Source organism: Neophocaena asiaeorientalis, unplaced genomic scaffold (assembly GCF_003031525.2).
Source record: "Neophocaena asiaeorientalis asiaeorientalis breed wild unplaced genomic scaffold, Neophocaena_asiaeorientalis_V1.1 scaffold16, whole genome shotgun sequence".
Classification (NCBI taxonomy): Eukaryota; Metazoa; Chordata; class Mammalia; order Artiodactyla; family Phocoenidae; genus Neophocaena; species Neophocaena asiaeorientalis.
The window spans coordinates 2,371,622-2,395,833 of NW_020175446.1; the positions used below are offsets into that span (position 1 = coordinate 2,371,622).

Below are 24,212 nucleotides of genomic sequence, written 5' to 3' on the forward strand. Positions count from 1 at the left end.
CCTGGTTTTCTATTAAATGATTTATCTTATTCCTTATCGTTCTGAGACTGTATGTTATAAAGTAAGAAAATAACTCCCTGTGTCTCACGCTACTGTAAATCCTTTTTCTCGATTTGTCATTTGGCTTTTGGATTTTAAATTTTAGGAAGTCAAATTCTTCAGTCATTTTCTCCATGACTTCTAAATTATGTGTACTGAAGAAGTTCTTTCTGGTATTTTTATTATTGCATATTAATATTTAAATTGATGATCCAACATATTTATTTTAAGTAGTAAAGACAAGATTTTATATTATAAAGTTGTGTCTACTTTCACGTTCCCATGACCAATACCTCAAAATAGCTTTGTCTGCTGAAAATGCAGTCCTGTCGCAAAGTATTTATTAATCTTCTTTTTCTTTCATCCTCTTTTTGAAACTCTGAATGCCTTTCCATATGTCTACATTTATGCAAGAGAAATGTCCTAGGAGTTGGGGGCTTTGGGAGTATTTTCCTCACACATATATTTATGATTTTTCAAAAGACTCCTTTGCCCATATTCATATGGTCTGCTACTTTCAAAATGACCAAGATACTGAAATGAACCATCCATTTTTGGCTCATGCAAAACCACCACCACAGCATGAATGGCATTGGTCAGAATTCAGATACATGTTAAAACATGCTTACAGTTTTGCAAACATAGTTCTACCTATCTCCCTTAAATGCTTTATATTGTATCTCCAGGATTTCTAATTACTAGCAACTTAATCATTTTTGTTAATAAATATGAGCCTTATAAAAAAATATATACAGTTTTCAACCATATTAAAATCAGCTGGGGGATTATATAAATATATGTTTAGGCCTCATCCTTGAATCTCTGATTTAACCGGCCTTCTCTTCCACACTAGCCAACTGCAGACAACCAACTTAAAAAAAATAAATAAATTAGTTGACTCTGCCTTACCCAATCACTATCAACCTTGCCTATGAGTTGCTAATTCAAAGCATATGCTGAGAAAGGAAATTTGGAAGTTGTATCAAATAAAATGATTTTTTTATTTCATCATCTTAAAACATGTACATAGGATAATCATCATGGCTGACAGATGCACAAACTCATGGGAACATGATAGGTTTATAGGAGACGACCTAACACTGCCACTGTCCCCCTCAGCACCTCTGCACCGTGCCCACTAGGACAGGAGGCCCGGTTTGATCAGGTCCCTAAGCATTGGTTGGGCTACTGGTCTTTGACAGCCTGAGGCTTCAGCCCTGTGGGCTTCAGCTCCTCACGAAGGCTATAAGGCCCACCTCTCTGGGGCCCTCCCTCACTGTGTGTTGGTCTGATCATGCCAGCCATTCCTTCTACTCCCTGACCGTGTGGCTGGCCGAATGTGATAAGATGGCAAGACATGTCTTTGGTATGAGTATGATGTTCCAGTGCCTATAGGAGCTTTTATACACACTTCATCCTATGTTTTTCAGAGTCTTAAATGGGGCATGAGTCACCAGCCAAGCTAAAAATAAAATGATGCTTTGATTTTTATCTGACTGCATGTCTGTGAACGGTTCCCTCAGAACCTCATAATGGCAATGGGGGGGGACAGTATGGCAGAATTTAGACACTGCCAGGCCTCTAGTCTAATTTAATCCAAATGCAACTGAAACCCCTTCCTAGCCCTTAAAAGCTCTGAAGTTCTAAACATCACCGGATATAGTTAATATTATACAAATTTCTTTGTTAACACATTTTTTCAAAAAATGGAAAAACCTGATATTTTTGCACCACTTATCATGATTTACTGATTTTAACGGCTCTATAACGTTCATCTCTTACCTCTTCATTACCATCACTGCAGAGATTTAGGGGTAATCTTGTAAAGTCAGAGGAAGATAAAGCCAAGATAACTGCCAAAGCTATTTTCCTACGACTTGTATTTTACAATAATCATGGGATATACATACTGATTTTCCACGTTTGCATGGTACAATTTCCCTTCATAGGTTCATTTTTATTTACTTTTTGAGGTTATAATGGGATTTATTTTCCAAGTTTGATATTATAATGTTATCATAATTGGAAACGGATGTCAACTTCAATTATTTTTGATTTGGGGACAAATCAGAAAAACACGACTTCATATTTAGAGAACATCTACAGGATATAAAAGTCTCTCATGCTCACCTAGAGGAGAGAGTTATATTAAGTCATGCTGGCTTATACACAGAGAGCACAGAGAGGAGTGGTCCTGAATCAGGAATAGCTTAAATCAAAATCATTCCATGAAGATTTACTGACTATATTAAAGTCATATATGTCATCACCAGAGAAGACAGTCATGGCACATTTCTTGGCCTTGGAGGATGTATGTTCTATTTGTCATACTAGAACACAAAGATATACAACCTTCAACAAAAGGCTTGTTGCTTGAATCACAAAGATTCAATCACTAGAACACAAAGATATACAACCTTCAACAAAAGGCTTGTTGCTTGAATCAAGCACTCAAAGGAGTGCTTGATTCAAGATCTATGTTAGTTACAAGTGCTAAAGGAGTTCAGAAAAAAAAAAAAAGACTTTTTTGGTGGGGTTGTTTTCTAACTTGGGATGCTCAGGGCCAATTTCCTGAAATAAATATAATGTGAAATGGGTTTTGAAAGCTGGATATAACGTAGACAGGCAGAGGGAAGGATGAAGAATATTACAGTATATTATATTCTCTTATAAGGTCAGAACAAGGAATAACTCATAGACCCATTCAACTAAATATGAAAACTCCCCTCGCACTATAGCCTGAATGTCTGTGGCCTCCCAAATTCATATGTTGAAATCCTCAGCCCCAACATGGTGGTATCTGAAGGTGGGAACTTTGGGACGTGATTATGGAGAATGTAGCCCTCATGAATGGGATTACCACCCTTTTAAAAGAGACCCTGGAGACCTCCCTTGCTCCTTGCACAGTATGAAGACACTGAAAGCCTTGATACAGACAGCCCCTATGAACCAAGAAACAGGCCCTCCTGAGACACCAAATTTGCTGGCACCTTGATCTTGAACTTTCAGCCTCCAGAGCTACAGGAAATAAATCCCCACTGATTTTAAGCCCCACAGTCTGTGGTATCCTATTATAGCAACCAGAGTGGACTGAAACACACAGGGAAAATATGGAAGAGACGGAAGGCCAGAAGTGTATTTTGCACTTGGTAGGGTTCCTTGAATATCAGGGTCACGTTGACTAGAGTGCTTATCTTACTGGCAACATAGAATGAGGACAGGACTGTGGCAAATGTTTCAGAATTAGAGGGGGGTGAGCCTGGGGCCAGCATGTTATCATCTCCATGTACCGGTCAACCTGTGTGCATGGGTCAACCTCGCATAGAATGGAACTTCGTGGAGCGTTTTCTGTGAGGACCAAAGCAGGTTGTGGTTTATAAAGAGATGCGGCAAAATAAAACATGTAGGGTTAGACTTCTGTGAAGATCTGAGAATCAGGAGGAGGTACAGAGTCAATATGGCCAGAGATTCAAAAAATGGCAGTAATATGACAGCTCATAAAAACCAGTAAGGGCAGGACTTCCCTGGTGGCGCAGTGGTTAAGAATCCGCCTGCCAATGCAGGGAACATGGGTTCAAGCCCTGGTCCGGGAGGATCCCACATGCTGCACAGCAACTAAGCTGTGTGTGCCACAACGACTGAGCCTGTGCTCTGGAGCCCGCGAGCCACAACTACTGAAGCCCACGAGCCACAACTACTGAAGCCCACGCGCCAAGAGCCAGTGCTCCACAAGAGAAGCCACCGCAATGAGAAGCCCGCGCACCGCAACAAAGAGTAGCCCCCGCTCGCCGCAACTAGAGAAAGCCCGCGTGCAGCAACGACGACCCAGTGCTGTCAAAAATAAACAAATACATTAATAAATTTATTAAAAAAGAAAACAAAACAGGAACTAGGGTTTTAATTCTAGATAGCTCAGGAGCAGATTTCTATTCCTAATTTTGAGTTTAATATTTTCTCTTGGGCTCACAAGAAGTCTTAATTTAATTGCTCAATATTTACATACTAAAGTTAATTTATCGATGGAGACACAAATCATATATGCGTTTGTATTATATATACATTTTTGTTTCCTTTAAAGATTTCTTGTTACATAGGGTAAATCATACATTCTTACTAAATTTCAAGTTACAATGTAAACATCAGTAATTCTAACCTCCAAATTCTGTTTTGTTAGTTGGGGATTACATCTAAATCATATGTTACTTATTAAAAGTTCTCTACTGTAGTTATACAAAAGAAATTTCTTTATATAAAATGATCAAGTTGTTAATAAAACAAATGGGTTTTTTTTGTTAGTGCACATTTTGAGCTGATAAAAACAGCGTTTGTACAGAAGTAAAACAACTACAGACCATGAAAGCTCTAAGTGATAACTTTCCTGACAACTCAGTGAATCAGCAGCTCACACATCAATCCTCTCACAAAAGTCCCTTCGTTTGAATTCCAGAGCTGCTTAAGTGTTGTGAGTTAATCGTATTTGAGAAATAAACAACTGTTCCAAGATATAATGGGAAACAAACAGCATTAGAGTCTCCACCTCAACGCTGTTAATTAGATTTCAATACTATTTATAACGATTTTGCCCATCACCTAATGTTGAAATGTTGCAACCGGCTCACACATTTGCCCTAATAATGAGGAAATTTCCTATTTCACAACATTATTTATTTTCCTGTTTCACGTCATTCTTTATTCAAATTTTATAATTGTAGAGACCTATAGTGCTTGGCAGTCATTACTGGAATTCTGCTTCTGATATGTTTTGCCAATTTGTTAGGACACCTGGCATGCAGGCGCAGCAACGAAGACCCAACACAGCCAAAAAAAAAAAAAATTAAAAATTTAAAAAATAAATAAAATAAATTAATTTTTAAAAATGAAGCTGTTAAAAAATATATTAAAAAATCTAAGTGAGTAAAAGCATCATGATTCATACATCTAACTCAACAATGTTGATAAAGCTTTCTGAGTCACAGCTATTAATTTATATACTATTCACAAGTACCTCAGGATAAAGTACAATGAGTCTAACTGTTCTAACCTTAATATTTCTACTGCTGATCCTGTTATAATACTGATCCTGTTATAATACTGAAGATGACAGGTCTGCTGTTTTCTAAACTTTATAGTTATTAACCTATAAAGTGATCCTAATATCAACGTAAGAACGTAAGAGAATACTAAATTGTCCAAAGACAGGTAGTTGAGCAAATTAACATTTAAGACAGGTTTCCTTTAGAATAGGATAGAATTATAGCAATTATAATAGAGTTATAGGGAATGGAACTATTGACAGAAATTTTTAAAAATTTTATAAGCAATGAGTTGAATTACTTTGGAAACACTCCTCTTCCCCGGCCCCGCCCAAATAATGCCTGAGCCTAGAAAGGTACATAAATATGACCAAAAATATTTCAAAATAATAGATTTGAAGGTCATTTGTAGTTTTCCCCTCAGAGCATGAGCGCTTTACAGCTGGACAGTAAATTACAAACCATATCCAACAGATGATCAATCTGGTTGCATTTGTGACGGCTCCTGGGAAAGTTTTCTTGCGGGAGCTCAGCGCTCTTCCTCACGGAGCAATATTTTTTACTTTCATATGCAATAGGCATTTGTCTTTCATTGAAAGAGAATGAGTTACTTTTCAACACAGAGGCATATGACTTAATATTTGAGTAAACTAGATTCTCTATTTTTTGTCACAATGCTTTCTATTATTACAAAACAGCACTATTCCCTAGTAGAATCTTTTGTGTGGATGAAAAGTTAGTAATAGTTAGAAGAGCATGATAGAGGTTAAGGCATTTTGCATCAAATTAGCAAGGACTGCAAATATGGATACTTTGTCCAAACATCCAAATGTTGGCCCACGCATGTCAGACAGGAAGAAAGAAAGTTTACCTAACAAATCCATGAAGGAGGTAGCTGTATGCAATATGTCTCAGAAAGGGCAACTGGAAAAGTGTTTCTAAAGACAGACAGTAACATTGGAGACGACTCAGAAAAAACTACAAGGTATTTCATATTTGAAAATGCATAAAGAAATGCAAATAAAATCTATTTGAAATATATTCATATTCTATACTTAACATATTGACTATATAGTTTATATATATTGATATTTATATTTATTAATATATACTAATATATATACTATTAATCTATTAACTAGATGTAAAAATACAATTATGCATTTTCAAAGCTAGAGATTTTTCTCAATTCACAAAATTGTAAATAAAGTATATCATTTTTGTATATTACTGCTAAGATTATCATGAGTGCCATTTTATTTATCTAAGCAGCACAATTCCTTCCGCCTACCGTCAGTTTTTCTACAAGACCCTATCTTCAACAAACTTAATCTCTAATGTAGAATTTTAAAACCAGAAGATAAAGTCTTATTTGCCATATATGTATATATTTAAATATGTTCATCAGTTTGGCTAAGAAATTCCAATTTCTTTGAAAGGGATATTCCTCATTCCTTGGCCAAAATTAAAAAAAAAAAAGATGAATATATTTGTACAGGTACAATTTTTTTTTTCTTGGTGATAAATGAAAAATATAACTTAAAATCATCCCAGGAAATATTTTTCTTTCTTCATGGTAAAAAATCATAGATTAAAAGAGAAAGCTAATGAGGAATGGAATATTCTATGACGGTGCGAACCAAAAGTTCTCCAAAGAGTACAATGTTCTTTCATGTTTTTACTCCACCCACCTCCTATGCTCTTTGTATTGAATATGTTCTCTGACAATATCAAGGTTCCTTTTGTTGTTCTCTAAATTGTGCTCACTTTGTGCTTTTTCTCTCAAATCCACAGTTGCTTAAAAACAATGGTGTATCATAACTTAAATTACCTTGGCAACAGTGTTTTACAGATCTTGAACAATCTGATATGTATTAATGAAGTCAGTGATTGTTTTCAATAAGAAGTTACGTTCTTAGGGATTGAAAGAAGTATGCACAAAGCTCCAGTCTTTAATTTTTCTTTACAGTAACTAAAATGTTCTTTTCTGAAAATTAAATTCAAATGTTAATCCCAATTAAGTTTCACAATCTGAGTATGTCAAACCTCATCTATTACAGGAAGAGCCAACACTTTACCTCACTTTCAAATTCCCTTGTTGGAGCTGTCCATCATACACCGATAAAATATCAAAATCTTCTTCAAGAGCAAACGTGTGGAATGACAATTGTATCCGATTGCGTTCTCCCGTGATGATAATCCAGGTGCAGTTAGCATAGTTTGGGTAACCATGGGGAAACCCTGGACTCTCAATGGTGCCATTGGGACCCTGGACTAAGCCTCCACAGTTCTGACCTGAAAAAGAAAACACACCAAAAAGCATATAAGTTTGGCCTATCTTTAGTATATTCTTTTTAAAAATTTCCAACCATTTGGTAATTGTTTTTTGGCCACACCATGTGGCTTGTAGGATCTTATTTCCCCGACCAGGGATTGAAGCCAAGCCACTAGAATTGAAAGCCCAGAATCCTAACCACTAGGCCACCAGGGAACTCCTTGGCCAATTTTTATAATGACTTATTGTGTGAGCCTTCATGCACAAATACTGAATGATAAATTGTAGTGGTGTTCTCCAGTGTTAAAAGATAGAGAATAACTCCTCCCTAAAAAAAAAAGAGAAGGAAAAGAAGGAAATATACATTTGGGTACTCATATTACAGATTTGGGGAAATTTTTTTTACAGCTCTAGCCATATCAGACTGCCACATTTGTGAAACAAAGTTGGTGCCAACTGTCTGCACATTATCATGAAGAAACACTGCCCACAAGATCCTTGCTGGGGAAATTAAATTGACAGATAAAAAAACCATTAAATCACTCTCTAAATACATACACAGGTGAATATATCTAAATGAGTGCGATCTGAGGTACGTACTATGAAGAGTTAGGTAAAAACCATGCTCAAACTTCAAACTATTTGCACCCACATTGGTTAAAGTCCCACAAAGCCAAAGAATAAAATGAGACCACGGGGAATCTTACCCAGTTGAAAACAAAAGGTGTTAGGAGAAATTATGCGGAAATGAAGGGGCAAGCCGACCAGCAAAATAAGGGACCTCCCCTCTATGGATGTCTTCCTGTTTATCTGGTGGGATTTACTGGATGACAGAGAAGGGAGATGTTTGTTGAAATGATGGGCTCCACTAAAAAGGCTCAGAATCAGGAACGGGTGAGTTTAGGTTTCCTTACTCAGGTTTGTAGGGTAACCCACACTTTGCTAACCCGTCTTATTCTTGCTTCTCTTAGAGAGGAGGAATTATGATAGCTCTAATATTCAAGAGCTACAGATTTGATGTTGTGATTAAAGTAAGAGATATTTATTTGGTTTTGTCCCCTCTGGCACGGAGCTCCTTAATCTCTTGGAATTTCCTAAATGAAGGGGGTGGTGGTGTTTTGTTATGTTAATGGAGCACACTTTGGACCACACCTAGGGATGCGGCTGCTTGCCAGGAGAACATCACCATGTGATTAAGAGGGTTGCAACTTTCAGTCCCAACCTCCTGACTTTTAGAGGGAAGGGGGGAAGGGCTGGAGGTTGAATCAATCCCAATGGCCAATGATTTGATCAGTCATGCTTGTGTCATGAAGCTTCATCAAAGACCTCAAAAAACGGGGCTCAGAGAGCTTCCAGGTTGGTGAACACCTGGAAATACTGGGAGACCGGTGAGCTCAGAGAAGGCAGAGAAGCTCAGCACCCCTTCCCCATGCCTTGCCCTGGGCAATTCTTCATCTGGCTGTTGACTCCTATCCTTTAATAAACCAGTGATCTAATGAATAAACAGATTTCCTGTATTCTGTGGCTGCTGTAGCAAATTAATCGAACGCGAGGAGGGAGGCCTGGGAACCTCTGATTTATAGCCAGTGGGTTGGAAGTACAGGTAAGAACCTGGGCTTTCGATTGGTCTCTGAAGTGAAGGGCAGTCTTGGGGACTGAACCCCTTACCTGTGGAATCCGATGAGAGGAATCGTAGGACACCCACTTGGCATCCCAAGTATTGCTTGTTGGTTGGTGTGCAGAACCCTACCCTACCGGTGGAATTGGGTGCAGGACCCAAACAACAAGAGAAGGGGAAAAGATGGGAAGGGCGGGTGAGTACCACAAAGCCCCCTCGGTTGCTGAGCAGGCTGGGAAGTGTTCCCCAGAGCTGGTTCCAGGCTCCCTCAGCCCCTCAAGATGCTGTGGCATGGACTCTACCATCGGGCTCTCCTGGCAATTCTCAGATTTCATGAGCAGTTCCAAAGAACTGGACCTTTTTTTGCCAGTTGCAGCCCTGGGATGCTTGCAAGGACCTTCTGCTAAAAGGACAGCACCCGGGAGGTTAGGAACAGCCACACACCTGGACCACCGGATTGTATCGCTACCACTGGACAAAGCCTAAAATCCCCCCCTTCCCAACCTCACCAATCCAACTCCTTCGGAGTATAATTGCTTTACAATGGTGTGTTAGTTTCTGCTGTATAACAAAGTGTATCAGCTATACGTATACATACATCCCCATATCTCCTCCCTCTTGCGTCTCCCTCCCACCCTCCCTATCCCACCCCTCCAGGCGGTCACAAAGCACCGAGCTGATCTCCCTGCGCTATGCGGCTGCTTCCTACTAGCTATCTACCCTACGTTTGGTAGTGTATATACGTCCATGCCACTCTCTCGCTTTGTCACAGCTTCCCTTTCCCCCTCCCCATATCCTCAAGTCCATTCTCTAGTAAGTCTGTGTCTTTATTCCCATCTTACCCCTAAGTTCTTCATGACATTTTTTTTTCTTAGATTCCATATATATGTGTTAGCATACGGTATTTGTCTTTTTCTTTCTGATTTCCTTCACTCTGTAGGACAGACCCCAGGTCCATCTATCCACTTCTCTTGCTCCCTGGTTTCCTCCTCACCTGTTCCTCCCACCTCCCCTTCCCACATAACCACTCCTCTATATAAGCCTTCAGGGACATCCTAAGTGGTCCCTGTAGTTGTTTATACTTTTTCTGTGCATGACCCCAAAGTGTGTCTTCCACGACTATGGCTCAGCCAGACTGGATGAAAAAGAGCAGAGGCCAAGAGCAGGACGGGTGAATTATCTGAACTTCCCTAATAACGCATTTTAATCATCTTAACCATAACTATTACGGACATGTGAGGGAACAAAATAACTCCTATCAAATCGTTCCAACATTGAGTTTGTCTGAGGTTAGCTCTTAAGTAGCCTCTGCAAATGGCTTGCAGTGTTTCGTTCCTTCTTAATCTGGCCAATTTCCACCAAGATGTTTAGATGTATTTAAATGTTTTGACACTAAGAATATTAAGAAACAATATTAAGAGAAATCTGGGCACACTCAGATTACTGCAATTAGTAGAAGCCCTTGAGTACAAGTATTATCCTAGCTTTTATTGCTGAGCCACAAGCAAAATTATTTGCAACTACATTTCACACTTAAAAAATTATTCACCATAGTAGCTCTCAGTGAGCTCAAATCTTTCACAGTAATGGTATCAAATGCTTGTGGGAGTTTGCTAAATCTTAAAAAAAAATTAATGAAAGGGATTTATGAGTTTAAAACCAAAGAACTAATAAGAAGCCCATTTTCCACTAAATTTAAATCTAACAATAACACTGTAACAAGTAGATATTAAAGCTGTGGGGTTTTGAAAGGTCTTTAAAGAAAATAGCTTTTCTGGTTTATCTAGCAATACGTGCTTCACAGTAAATCAAAGAGTGAAGACGTGATCATAAATTGGAGAAAAGAAAAATAAATTCAACAGAAAAAGTGTCCGCTGGAAAGTAGTTACTATTATAGACCCATCATGGTGAACCAAATTATCAGGTATTACGATTTTTCTCCAAGGGTAACACTTAGGGTGCATTTGGGTACCAATTATTACAGGGCATTTTGCAGAATGAGTCACATTTGATCCAGAGATAGACTTTTCCAGGGGGCCCGTTACAAACTTAGGGAAGTGCTCAAAGGTTCTTGGATGAGTAACTGTCAAGCTTGACTGCACATTGCAAACAACTGAGGAATTTTCAAAGAGATGGAGATAACGTCTAATGTAGTTGGTCTGGGCTGAGAATTTCCAAGACAATACCAGAGATCTTAATGCTACTTAATGTCACGTTTTATTATAAAGCTACAATAATCTGAACGGTGTTTAATTGTGCCAACCGAAATAAAAAGCCAGTGGAACAAAACAGAAAGTCCACAAACCCACAGAGATACAGACACTAGATTTATGACAAAAGTGGTGCTGCAGGGCTTGGGGGGAAAGATGGTCTTTTCAGTAGATGGTGCTGGGCCAACTGGACAATCAAACGGGAGAAATAAATATTGATACCCACCGCACAATATACACAAACATCGGTCCCAAATGGGTTACAGATCTAAATGTAAACCGTGAAACAGTAATGCTTCCAAAAGAAACATTAAAAAAAAGAATCTTCGTAACAGTGTGGTAGGCAAAGATTTCTTAAATAGCACACAAAAAGTAATTATCATAAAAGGAAAACGTGAGAAGGAAATCCAAAAAAAATTTTTTTAAATAGGATGTATTTCCAATCCATGTATTCATCCAATGACCTATTCACCATCTAATGAATAAACCGCACAGATCAACAAGAAAAAGGCAACACAATAGAAAAACAAGAACTAGAGGTAGCTGGAGATTTAGAATCAGAGGGGAGTTTTCTAAAATTGGAAAGAGACGAAGGGATCATAAAATCTCCAGCCCTGACTACTACCCGGCACGCCCACCCCGGGCCAGGGCCTGTCCTGGAGGTGTAAGGGAATAGCATTTTGTGCTAAAGAAAAAAACAAAGAAACAAAAGAACCTGGTTTATTTGGTCTTTCTTTGTGGATATAACAACCCCATTTTGTAACTTTTGTTCATTCCACACCACTTTTTTTTTTTTTAACATCTTTATTGGAGTATAATTGCTTTACGATGGTGTGTTAGTTTCTGCTTTATAACAAAGTGAATCAGCTATATGTATACATATATCCCCATATCTCCTCCCTCTTGCGTCTCCCTCCCACCCTCCCTATCCCATCCCTCTAGGTGGTCACAAAGCACAGAGCTGATCTCCCTGTGCACTCCACACAACTTTTGATGCTACGAGGGAACATCGAGTTTGCCTGCAATTTAGTCAGTATCTCCCGACCCATGTAAATATCTCGACTTTTACTTAAAAAAAAAGAGCCTGATGAAAATAATTATTTGTCTAAGCAATAGTACTACAGTGGGGCTTCCCTGGTGGCGCAGTGGTTGAGAGTCCGCCTGCCGATGCAGGAGACACGGGTTCCTGCCCCAGTCTGGGAAGATAGGTATCGACTAGAGTTCCTCAGCGTAAGTGATATTAATTCAAAATCCATACTAGTATTGTATTGAAGGACACCTCCTTAACAACAATTACTTTAAAGCTGTGATCTCAGCATCTTTGGGATCTAACTAAGGGTCATGCTTCCTACATACCCACAAAAATAATGGCTGCCACAATGAATAATGAAACGAAAATTATTCTCCAAATGGAAATCCGAGGATGGAAAGTCATTATAATTAACAAATGTAAATAATGTATAGCTTACATTCTTCAACTGGTACCAGAACTAATACAGGTATCATGTTAATGTCTACCTGACATAAAGATTGCTTCAATGGAAAGACACACTTTTCACTGAATAAAATAAAGCCACAGATGAAGGTACACAGATTATACATGTCATATGTATACATTTTCAGAATTTATATGCACTTTCACATAAAGATGGAGTATGGGACTTGCCAATTGTCCCACCATCCACAAACACCAAAGTTGTGGGTTCCCGGAAGAGTTTTCATCCTACCTTCCTTATATGACTTTCCACCTTGGTTCTTATACTCCATTGGGCACTTGCCTGCTACAGAGAACTCTCAAATATTCTACAAATCTTTTCTTTTTAAATTGCTGACATCTATGCTTGATTTCAATGTTGGCCTTAAACAGCCTCAAATAAGCAGATTATTTTAACTGGAAAACAATGTTAATGGACAAACTTTTAAATATTGTAAATGTAATCATACATTTATATATTGCATAACAGAAATCTACTGTAAGTACATTTGTGAATTATATTTCCTAAGGGCAATGAAATAATCAGCAATGTTGCAGTGATAATTTTAATCTCTTAACGAAAATTATGTTGTTTGTTCCAGGATGGAAAACTCAGTTACTACTATTCTTTAAGAAACTGTCCTTAAGGTACTGATGCTAGAAGTTACCTTGAAATCAAATATCAGTGTCAACAGGAAAAAAACCAAGAGTAAAATAAAGCCACAGATGAAGGTACACAGATTATACATGTATAATATATGTATCTACACCTATACCTATAATACCTATAATTATAGGTTACAAATAATAACCAATAATGGAAGAGAATGTAAAAAATATATATATATGTATAATGGAATCACTTTGCTGTACATTGACACTAACACATTGTAAATCAACTGTATTTCAAGAATATTTCAAAATATATATATATATCAGTACATATTTAAGTCACTCACCATCCCGCTACCAACAATAATTATTGTTGAATGTTTTTTATTATTACTGTATTATTATTATTCAATGTTTTTTCCAATCTACACTTTAATGGTGCCATATTACCTGATGTATAATATGTGAGCAATTTGTTTTGGGGTGACTCTATATTTGCCAGTCCTAGGGACTGAACAGGAGACAGTAGGAACTATAGGTGTAGTATGTCTTGCTTCGTCGGTCGGTTGGTTGGTTGTTGACGTTGTTGTTTATTCTGAGAAGCTACATAAGATCGCCTGGGCCTCAACAAGGAGACTGCAGGAAAAACCCCAAGTCCTGAGAGCAGCGTAGCTCATGATGGTCAGATGAGGTGCAGCGCTGGAGGCCGGGGAACCCATTCTGGGAAAGGCAGGGCTAATGTGCTCTAGGACAGTTCCCTGCGTTGAAAGTCAGTCTTGGAAACACTCAACTGAGCAAGTAGCGTCCTGCCCTGGTCACTCCTGAGATGCAACGGCCCCTCTGCTCTGAAGGGTCACCACACTTGGGTCTGTGCCTCACCCAGATCCTACTCTCTGAATTGTGCTACAGTTCAGCTCACACCTTTCACTTCCTAGAAGAGAGTACTCTCTGAGATGATTCATCTGTGATTCATCCTGATTCTCTGTAAGCATTTGATGAATGAACGTACATATACACACATGCCTTCCTGACTCCACAAGCTGTTGAAACTGCTGCTTCCCTCAATTCTGGACCTGCTGACCCATTCCTGGAAAGTAACAGAGGTAGACGACGTAATATTTGTAAACTCATATGCAAGCGTCTGACACCTACTATCTCGTTTAATTCTTGCACAGCCTTTAAGGTAGGAAGTAGCTTAGCTTTTGCAAGCTGTTATAATAATTATTTATTTATTATCATATACTTATAGTTACATTATAGTATTCGTAACAGTTTTGCTAGCTGTTGGGATATGTATTCAGATGAAGATTTGTGATAAGGTAGTGCCTTTGCTGTATAAAACTCCTTTCTGAGAGCAAACATTTTGCCATCTGGGATGTTTTAACCTGTGGTTTGGTTCAGTGACTCCAGAAAATCATGGTCTATAATATTCAGTATGTGAAGAGAGCCATACCAGGAAAGGACACTCTGTCCTGAATTCTAGCAACAAGGAAGCAGGTCACGTGACAAATGATTGCCGGGACCGCAGACGAATAATCTGGAGATGACAACATTTGAGAAGTATATAGTTGCCTTCTAACTCTCCGGCCTGATATCATTTAAGAGTAAATAGACTTGCGTGTACAGAGTGTGAACAAAAGCTGTATTATCATCACAACCCTGTCTCTCCTTGGAGGCGGACATTGAAAATAAATAGGTTTATGTCCTGTCTGCAACAGGCTCAGATAACCACACTGGTTCATTTTGAGAACAAGGCAATTCAGGAAGTTTTTTTGTTTGTTTTGTTTTGTTTTAATATTTATCATACTTGGTGGCTGTCTCCATTCATTCCCTTCATCCATTCTGCAAAAATAAAAATTTACATTTTTCATATATTATGTAAGTTTCGACGCACATACAACTTTCATTACTTTCTTACAACCAGATTATTGACCTCGAAAGCGTCTCTTACTTTGGAATTTGGGTGGAAATATACTCTACACCTGTAGATTGGCTGCAAGACTGAAAATTCCCTTCTCCTATTGGATGGGTGACAACGCAGTAACTCAAAAGTAAAAGAGAATGGTGCACTGTGACCCTCACTTGCTTTTTTAATTTTCCTTCATGACTAAGGAATATGATGACATGCTTATTAGAATTTCCAATATCAGGAGGCCTCACATTTCACTCACAGCAGCAGAAGTCTCTCTGATCAGATAAGTACTTTTTTGAAGTGGTAAACAAATCAAATACGCATTAAACTCTGCTCTGCATTAATGAAACCAAGGGGGGCCTGTGGGGCTCCCAGGCGAGGAGGCCCTTTTGTCCCCCCGTTTCGTGTTGGCAAGACTCCAAGCCTTCCCTGAGTTCCAAAGGGAGGATTTGAACAGCTCCGAAGCAGCCAAGAAACCACCTGAGGCAAGACTAAAGGGACCAGAGAAACTCATCAAGATTAGGAGACATATTACCTGAGATGAGATTAAGGGGTACAGGCCCTGCTCACACCCCGATCTTGGGAGAGACCCTGCCCTTGAAGCATGGTCATAAAGCCCTCATCAAATCCTCTGGGGTGGGGATACAGAGCTTTTCGAGGCAGAAGCCTGCTGTGGCCCCCTTTGCCTGGCAAAGTAGTAAAGCTCTCCACTCCTACTTCACCCAAAACGCTGTCTCCTGAGATTCGATCTGGCACTGGTGCACAGAAGCTGAGCTTCTGGGCATCCTTATCGTCTACGATTTCATTGGCTATTTCAGGGTCTGCATTATTTGGGAAAGGATGAATTCTAGAAGGATCATGACGTAAAGTGCCCTTCCTAGGACTTTGATTGAGGTGTTTCAAAATTACAAGTCTTCAGGCATTTTCCAGGAACCGCACGCCCTAAAGGAAGTTTTAAGATCATTCTATTTCTCCGCATACCAACAGCAACAACTGTATCAGCTACTGTAGCTGACAGCCCGAGGCTGCTTGGTTCAGTTTTAATCTCCAACACTTAGGGGAGATTACTCACAATGTGAGCAAAGAAGAAAAATAGAAAAGCCGGAGGCACATAAGCCTTAGTCCCTGAGATGGGGCCAAAAAATCAGTTCTTCCCTAATGACTTCACCGCCCCTGAGCAAGGCCATGCAGGTAGCCCTTACACTACAGATGAGCCATCAATGAACCATCAATACCCAATTCTATCACTTAGAAAAGAGAGAGGGGATTTCACCGGACTATGTAAGTATGGAGTAAAATCTTTCATCACAGTGCTAAAGTTTGTCATCACGACCATGTGCAGACTTGGTCTGCTTAACACCTTTCCCTTTCTCAAGCACCCCAAGACTGTCCCCACCGCAGGGCCTTTGCATGTGCTAATCCATCTACCCTAAATGTTCTTCCCGCAGATCTCCCTGGATCTGACCTCTCCTCCGGTGGGTCACAGTGCAGGGGGCTCTTCCCAGACACTCATGTCCTGGTCAGTAGCCCCTCTCCATCCGTGCTCACTGGCCCATGCCCTGCTGTGTTTCCAGATGGCATTTATCATTCTGTGAAAGTATCTTGTTTGCTTCTTTACTCGTTGTCTACCTGTCTCTGTAACAAATACGTAAACCTTCCAAAAGTGAGGGCGTTGTCGGCCTTGTTTATAACCCCATTCCTACAAGACTGTCTGGCACTCCGTATTCAGTTATGGAGGCATGTGGGTGAGCTGGGGTATATGTGTGGGAAACGATGGTGGTGGTGGTGTAAATTATGAGTTATAAATCTATGTGCACACTCGTGGAAAGAATCTGTAAAAATATAAAGTAGTGGTACTAGAAGGAACCTTCCTTATATTCTCCAGACAAGTGATTACCTAGAACATCCAGAGTGTAGTGTTGCCATTCTAATTCCAAGAAAAGGGATTTTATCATCTCCATCCTATAGAGCAGTCTCATTGGCAACGGCTCCAAACACTAATTTAAATATTCCCTGCTTCGAATGTAAATTGCTGCAGCCACTACGGAAAACAGTATGGAGGTTCCTCAAAAAACTAAAAATAGAGTTGCCATATGATCCAGCAATCCCACTCCTGTGCATATAACCAGACAAAACTATAATTCAAACAGATACATGCACCCCAATGTTCGTAGCAGCACTATTCACGATAGTCAAGACATGGAAACAACCTAAACGTCCCTTGACAGATGAACGGGAAAAGACGATGTGGTATATATATATGGCATATTACTCTGCCATAAAAAAGAATGAAATGATGCCATTTGCAGCAACATGGATGGAACTAGAGGTTATCATACTAAGTGAAGTAAGTCAGACAGAGAAAGGCAAATACTATACGATATCACTTGTACGTGGAATCTAAAATATGACACGAATGAACACATCCATGAAACAGAAACAGACTCACAGACATAGAGAACAGACTTGTGGTTGCCAAGGGGGAGGCGGTGGGGGAGGAGTAGATTGGGAGTTTGGGGTTCGAAGATGCAAACTATTACATATAGAATGGATATGGGACTTCCCTGGTGGCACAGTGGTTAAGAATCTGCCCGTCAATGCAGGGGACACAGGTTCGATCCCTGGTCCAGGAAGATCCCACATGCCGCGGAGCAACTAAGCCAGTGTGCCACAACTACAGAGCCTGTGCTTTAGAGCCTGCGAGCCACAACTACTGAGCCCACGTGCCACAACTACTGGAGCCTGTGCTCTTCAACAAGAGAAGCCACTGCAATGAAGATGGAAGGCAGCCAAAAATAAATTAATTAATTAAAAAAAAAACAATGGATAAACAACAAGGTCCCACTGTATAGCAAAGGGAACTACATTCAATATCCTGTGATAAACCATATGGGAAAGAATATGAAAAATAATATATATATATGTATAACTGAATCACTTTGCTGTACATCATAAATTAACACATTGTAAATCAACCATACTTCAATAAATAAAAAAATAAAAAATGAAATAAAAATTTACTACCACATATTCCCTGCTCTATTTGAAGCTAATTTTTCTCTTATTTGATCCTCCTTCACACACTGGCATCTCTGCCTTTCTAGAAGTGGGTCATAATTCAGGATAAGGCAAGGCTGTGGTTAGTCAGACCTGGAACTGCTTAGATGTGAGGTCAATGTTGTTTCCTTAGCTATTGCACCCAGGGGAGGGTTTTTTAGTTAATTCTAGGACTGTAATAGGTTCACCAACTGAGAAATTCTTGCACTGATGGTAATAAAGTCATTCAATATCAATCCACTCTGAAGAGATAAATTGGAAGAACACTGTACATAGTGTAGGGTCAAAAGAGCACTGGGCTGTGGATCAAACAAAACAAAAATGGGATTAATTTCCAGCATGAAGCACTGGGGATTGATCAAGTCACCTGGATGATAGTAGCCTCAACTTCCATGGGTGGGAGATGAGAATGATATCATGTTGCAAGACTGTAGGAGTGATTAGAGATGAAGCACGGCTGAGCAGAGGTAGAGGCTGGAAAGCAAAAGGATAGCTGCTGTAGCTACAGACCGAATGCTTGTGTCCCCACAAAATTCATATGTTGAGACCCAATCCCCATTGGTGTCATGGTGTTAGGAGGTGGGACCTTTGGGAGGTGACTAGTTCAGAGGGTGGAGCCTTCATGAATGGGATTAGTGTCCTTATGAAAGAGACCCCAGAGAATTCCTTCACCCCTTCTGCCATGTGAGGACACAGCACGAAGACGGCCATCTATGTACCAAGAAGAGGGTCCTCCCAGATACTGAATCTGCTGTCACCTTGATCCTGGACTTCTAGCCTCCAGAAAAGTGAGAAACAGATTTCTCCTGTTTATAAGCCCCCAGTCTACGGTATTTTGTTGTAACAGCCTGAACTGACTACGACAACTACAGATGGCCCCCAACTTACGATGATTTGACTTACAATATTTTGACTTTATGATGGTGCAAAAGCAAAGGAGAAAACATACTTCAGGTTTTGAGTTTTGATCTTTTCCCCAGGCTGGTGATAGGTGGCCTGATCCCCTCTCGTGATGCTGGGCACCTGCTACCACAGCTTCCAGTCAACCCAAGGTCACAAGGGGAAACACCGACATGCCTGTAGACACAGACAACTATCCTGGAGACAGACAACTATTCTGTTTTTCACTTCCAGTACAGTATTTGACAAATGACATCAGGTGTTCAACACATTATTATAAAACAGGCTTTGTGTTAGATGATTTTGCCCAACTGTAGGCTAATGTAAGTATTCTGAACACGTTGAAGGTAGGCTGGGCTAAGCTACGATGCTCCGTAGGGTAAGTGAATTAAGTCCATTTCGATTTACGCCATTTTCAACTTACAATGGGTTTATTGGGATGTAATATTGAGATGTAACCCTATCGTAAGTCGAGGAAGATCTGTACTGTTTTCAAAAAGGATAATTCACTGGAGAGTCTCCTGATTTTAAGAGAATTTTACAAGTTAAATAACGAGTGGGACCTCACCCTTTATCTGGCTCTGCCCTGCTTTCCTTTAAATGCCTGGGTAGACGTTGCATTTTAGGAGGTGCCTTCATGTGCACCTGTGTCTGCTTGGTGCCTCGTCCACTAGGTCCTCAGCTCACAATGTGGTACTTAAAATACTAGGATTGCCATTGCCAAATTATTTGACTTTCTAGATTTTGAGTGATGAAGTTGGTTATATCACAAAACAAACCAAATTAACACAAACAAACAAGCAAATGAACTGTACTGGATCATGGTTCCCAGATCTCACACTGACGCTCTTTCAATAGGTGACTTTTGGCCTGAAACAGGCTACCATCTAAATTTGAGTCTTTTCTCTCAGAAACTTCAAATCTACATTTCTCTACTGCAAGTTATTTTGAACTCAGTTCTACTTTGCTCATAGAAGCACACCATGCATTGTCAATTAAGATAATTCTCTCTCCACGGACTGTAGAACTAACATTCTTAATTGGACGTCAGATATTGCTTTCTCTTTTAATGAAATACCCAGTGATGAAACACATTATGATCGGTCAATAGAATTGAGTTGTTCCTCAAATTTGAAATAATGTAATTCTGTATTTCTGCTTTAATACATGAGAATTCAAAAGAGGTATAAATCAGTCTCAAGGTAATGGTGGTAAAACAATGTAGGAAAATACGTTTCCCTTAAACAGAGCATTTAAAACCTAAGATGTTGATATAGTTTAGCCTTGATGCTGTACGATCAATTTGGTGATACCTGTTAAGAAAAGTTAAATAAAACTATCACCTGACTCCTTCCTGGGTGCTCCAAATCCTTACCTGCAGTGGGGCCTATCGATCCTCTACATGAATTATTTCTGTGCAGATGGATCGCCACCATTCCGTTCCCCATTTCTTTCTTTTTTGAACAGTAGTGAACAATTTCTAGATCTGCAAGAGAGATTTTTAAATTCTAATACTATGTTCTGTTTTAATGTTTAGTGAGAATTTACCTCCAAAGAGAAACTGCAATGTTAAAAAGTCACGCTAAAACCCCACTAACCTATGGTCATCTATGAAGCATGAAGCTGATGTAAACTCTCATAGAGGAAAGGGAAGGAGAATATTCATCCATGAGGTCCTTTGTGGTTAAGGAAGATTTTCAGATTTAGAGACTGAAAGCCTGACAAATCACGAACAGGTAGTTTTTTTAACCTTATCAAAATTAACACAAGCACTTTAAAAATAAAACGTGTAATGATTTCCTACGTACTTTGAATACCACCCAGAATGAGTGGCTGAGACAGAAGATAAGTCAGAATCTTAAGGGTCACTTTATAGGTTTAATAGGAAAAAACTGATCTCCAAGAAATTGTGCTTAAATTTATCAAACAAACAGGTTTAAAATCTGCTTGTCCCATTGGGCAGATAGACGACTGGGCCCAACAGGACTCCTGAAATGGTTCAGGTCTCAATTTAATGTCTCTCTTGGTCGCTTTCCCCACCTGTGAATCTCCACGGAGATGATTCTGCCACCCAGAATCTCGGTGGCTTCCGGGAGGGTCCACAACTACAGAATATCAAACGGTGAGATCCCTCCCCCTCTCTCTCTTTTTCTCTCCCTCTCCTGCCCTGCCCTGCCCATACACACACTTGCACACAATGCTAGCCTGCTTCCCTCGCCTCTGGATGAAATGGTGTTGGGTTTTGTATTAGGATTCGGTGTCTTCCTGAACGAAATACTAGACTTTCACACAGTGGCTGCACACTGGAAACTACGACATATGTCATCATTCACAGGGCTGACTTACATCTTTTAGCAGATTTTTTCACACTTGCAATTGTGCTTTTCCTCGGAGTCTTCACTATTTTAGGGAGAGAAGGTTGGGGGATAAGGGCTTGACTATAGATCCCCCATCATGATGAGACATCAGGACCTGTCTTCCCTGGATCCGGGGCTCAGCTGGACCTGACAGGGAGCTTCCCGTCAGTTACCTCTCAAGTGGTGAATGTGCATTTTATGGATGATGGGAAGGGATGCGGGTCTATTGTATCCTGAAGTACTGATGTTTACTCAACAAACGGTGGAGTACCAAGTGCCATTACCATATAATCTACACCTTGATTACCTATTTCCCTTGGCCCTAAACTCCTCTCCTGGACTACAACGGCTATGTCTGCCAGGGTATGTGAAAAAAGCAAGTTATTGTTGATAATCCATCATTATTTTATTTAATCTTTTCATGAAGATCTGAGTGCTCTAGACTGGAAGCCATACGAGGTCAGAATCCCTTACCCTAGAATCTGTGGCTCCATCCTAGGTGCTAAGGGCTGTCTGTGTCCAGCACCTGCTAAACAATCAGTCCATGGGAGCAGGAACACTGCGCTGACTGCCATGTCTGATAAAGGACAGTGTTTATCCTATGGTGATCATTGCATCCTTACTCCACGGCAAGCACTTTCCAGACTTTCTCGAACCCTCGAAATGATCTTGATAGACATGCACTGTCATTCCTTTTTTTTTTTTTTTTTTAGGAAGATGTTGGGGGTAGGAGTTTAGTAATTTATTTATTTATTTTTGCTGTGTTGGGTCTTCGTTTCTGCGTGAGGGCTTTCTCTAGTTGTGGCAAGCGGGGGCCACTCTTCATCGCGGTGCGCGGGCCTCTCACTATCACGGCCTCTCTTGTTGCGGAGCACAGGCTCCAGACGCGCAGGCTCAGTAGCTGTGGCTCACGTAAGTGATTTGCCCAAAGTCACATAGACACAAAGGCCAAAGCAATGGGAAGCGAGTCAAGTTTATTTTGGCTTCAAAACCGGTGCTCATCCCATGACACCATAGTTTAGAAGCCGTATACTATCACTTTCTTCTATTTTCTAAAAGGAATGGATCCTGCAAATTGTGCTGCAAAGCAAAGGGCAGTGTCTGAATCCTCAGAATGTTCCTACTGCTGTTCAGGAAGAGACAGGTGACCACGTAAATTGGGAAAGAAACAAAAAGCGCGTTTGTGTATCTGAGCTGAAGGCTGGATTCTGCTTATTTGTCTCTATGCGGGGGCATTTAAGAAAGTGAAAAAAGCTTTTTTTAGTTATGGTTTGATTCTTTAAATAACTGTTTTGACCCAAAGCTCTTACATGCTTAACACATAAAAAGGGGTTGGGATTTCACTAATATTTCTAGGGGTGGGATTGGGGGACACAGAGATTGTATACTGAACAACTTTAATGGATGCTATTCACACACACTACCCAGCTAATTAAACATAAGATAGTTGAGAACTTGACTGATATCAGAATTTCTCACGTCTTAATAATGTTTCCTCTGAATGTGCAGAAACAAGACAGAAGACACTGACCAAACAGCCATGGAATTATCCATGGAAACAGAAGCTCCACTTATGGATTTGCTGCTGTAATTGATCTTTAAATTTGTATCTACTTCCATGTTTATGACCTTTTAACTTTTCACCTGCTCCTAGGCTGTGGGCAAGAAAGCAAAGTCCTGGATTCTGTCCTATATATATATATTTTTTAAGATTTCTATTTTATTTATTTATTTTGTGGCTGCATTGGGTCTTTGTTGCTGTGCGCGGGCCTTTTCTAATTGCAGCAAGTGGGGGCTACTCTTCGTTGCGGTGGGCGGTCTCATTGTGGTGGCCTCTCTTGCTGTGGAGCACGGGCTCTAGGCACACGGGCTTCAGTAGTTGTGGCACGTGGGCTCACCAGTTGTGGTGAAAGGGCTTAGTTGCTCCGCAGCATGTGGGATCCTCCCAGAGCAGGGCTCGAACCCGTGTCCCCTGCATTGGCAGACAGATTCCTAATCACTGCACCACCAGGGAAGCCCACATCCCTTATTTTATCTTGGTTTTGTGATGTTTCTGAAGGAATCATGCATGATATTGAAATTCCATGGAGGATTAGGTTTTGTTGTAAAAACTACTTTGGCAAAAAGGAACTGCTGTTCTTTCAAATCCGTGGCCTTGAGTTGAAACAATACAGTGTGTAGTGAACTTTGTGTGTATTTTTATTTTACTGATTTCTACTTAGAACTTCAAGAGAACAAAAGTTTTTGTCTTTTTCCTCTCCTTTAAACATAGTTATTTAGTTTCATCTAGGTTCTATTCTTCTTTGTTTAATTGTAGCTTAACTTTCAAGGTTTTAGACCAGAAAAAAGATCAGAGAGAAAAATAACTTACTGCCTAGATAAAGAGTATTAACAGCAGTGCTGATCTGTTTTTTTCAGGAAAATACTAATTTAATTTGCCTCGCTTTAACTACTGCATATAAACCAGAAGATTATACTCATAACTTAAATATTTATAAAAAGAAGGAATATAGAGATAAATGACCATTTGCAGTATTAACTGATCAAAGCTGCATAGTAAATCAAATCTTTTAGACCTGTGGGAGATGGCTCCGGAAAGTATAATGGGGAGCTAAGTGAATGACAGTAAAAACGCTGAAGCTAAAATGAGCATGTTGCTTTCAACTGTGAACAAAAAAATCATTCTGCTACACAAAATTCCATAACATGAAATGTATACAAATTT

General features: G+C 39.8%; 1 protein-coding gene across 1 annotated transcript in view; it reads right to left on the bottom strand.

Annotated features, from left to right (window-relative positions):
- Nucleotides 1-24,212, bottom strand: part of CSMD1 (CUB and Sushi multiple domains 1) — a 1,745,896-nt gene that overhangs the window by 1,415,958 nt on the left and 305,726 nt on the right. Inside the window, exon 3 of the mRNA XM_024768064.1 lies at nucleotides 7,151-7,367. Within this exon, the coding sequence (XP_024623832.1) occupies nucleotides 7,151-7,367 (217 nt within the window). The remainder of the gene's footprint in view (nucleotides 1-7,150; nucleotides 7,368-24,212) is intronic.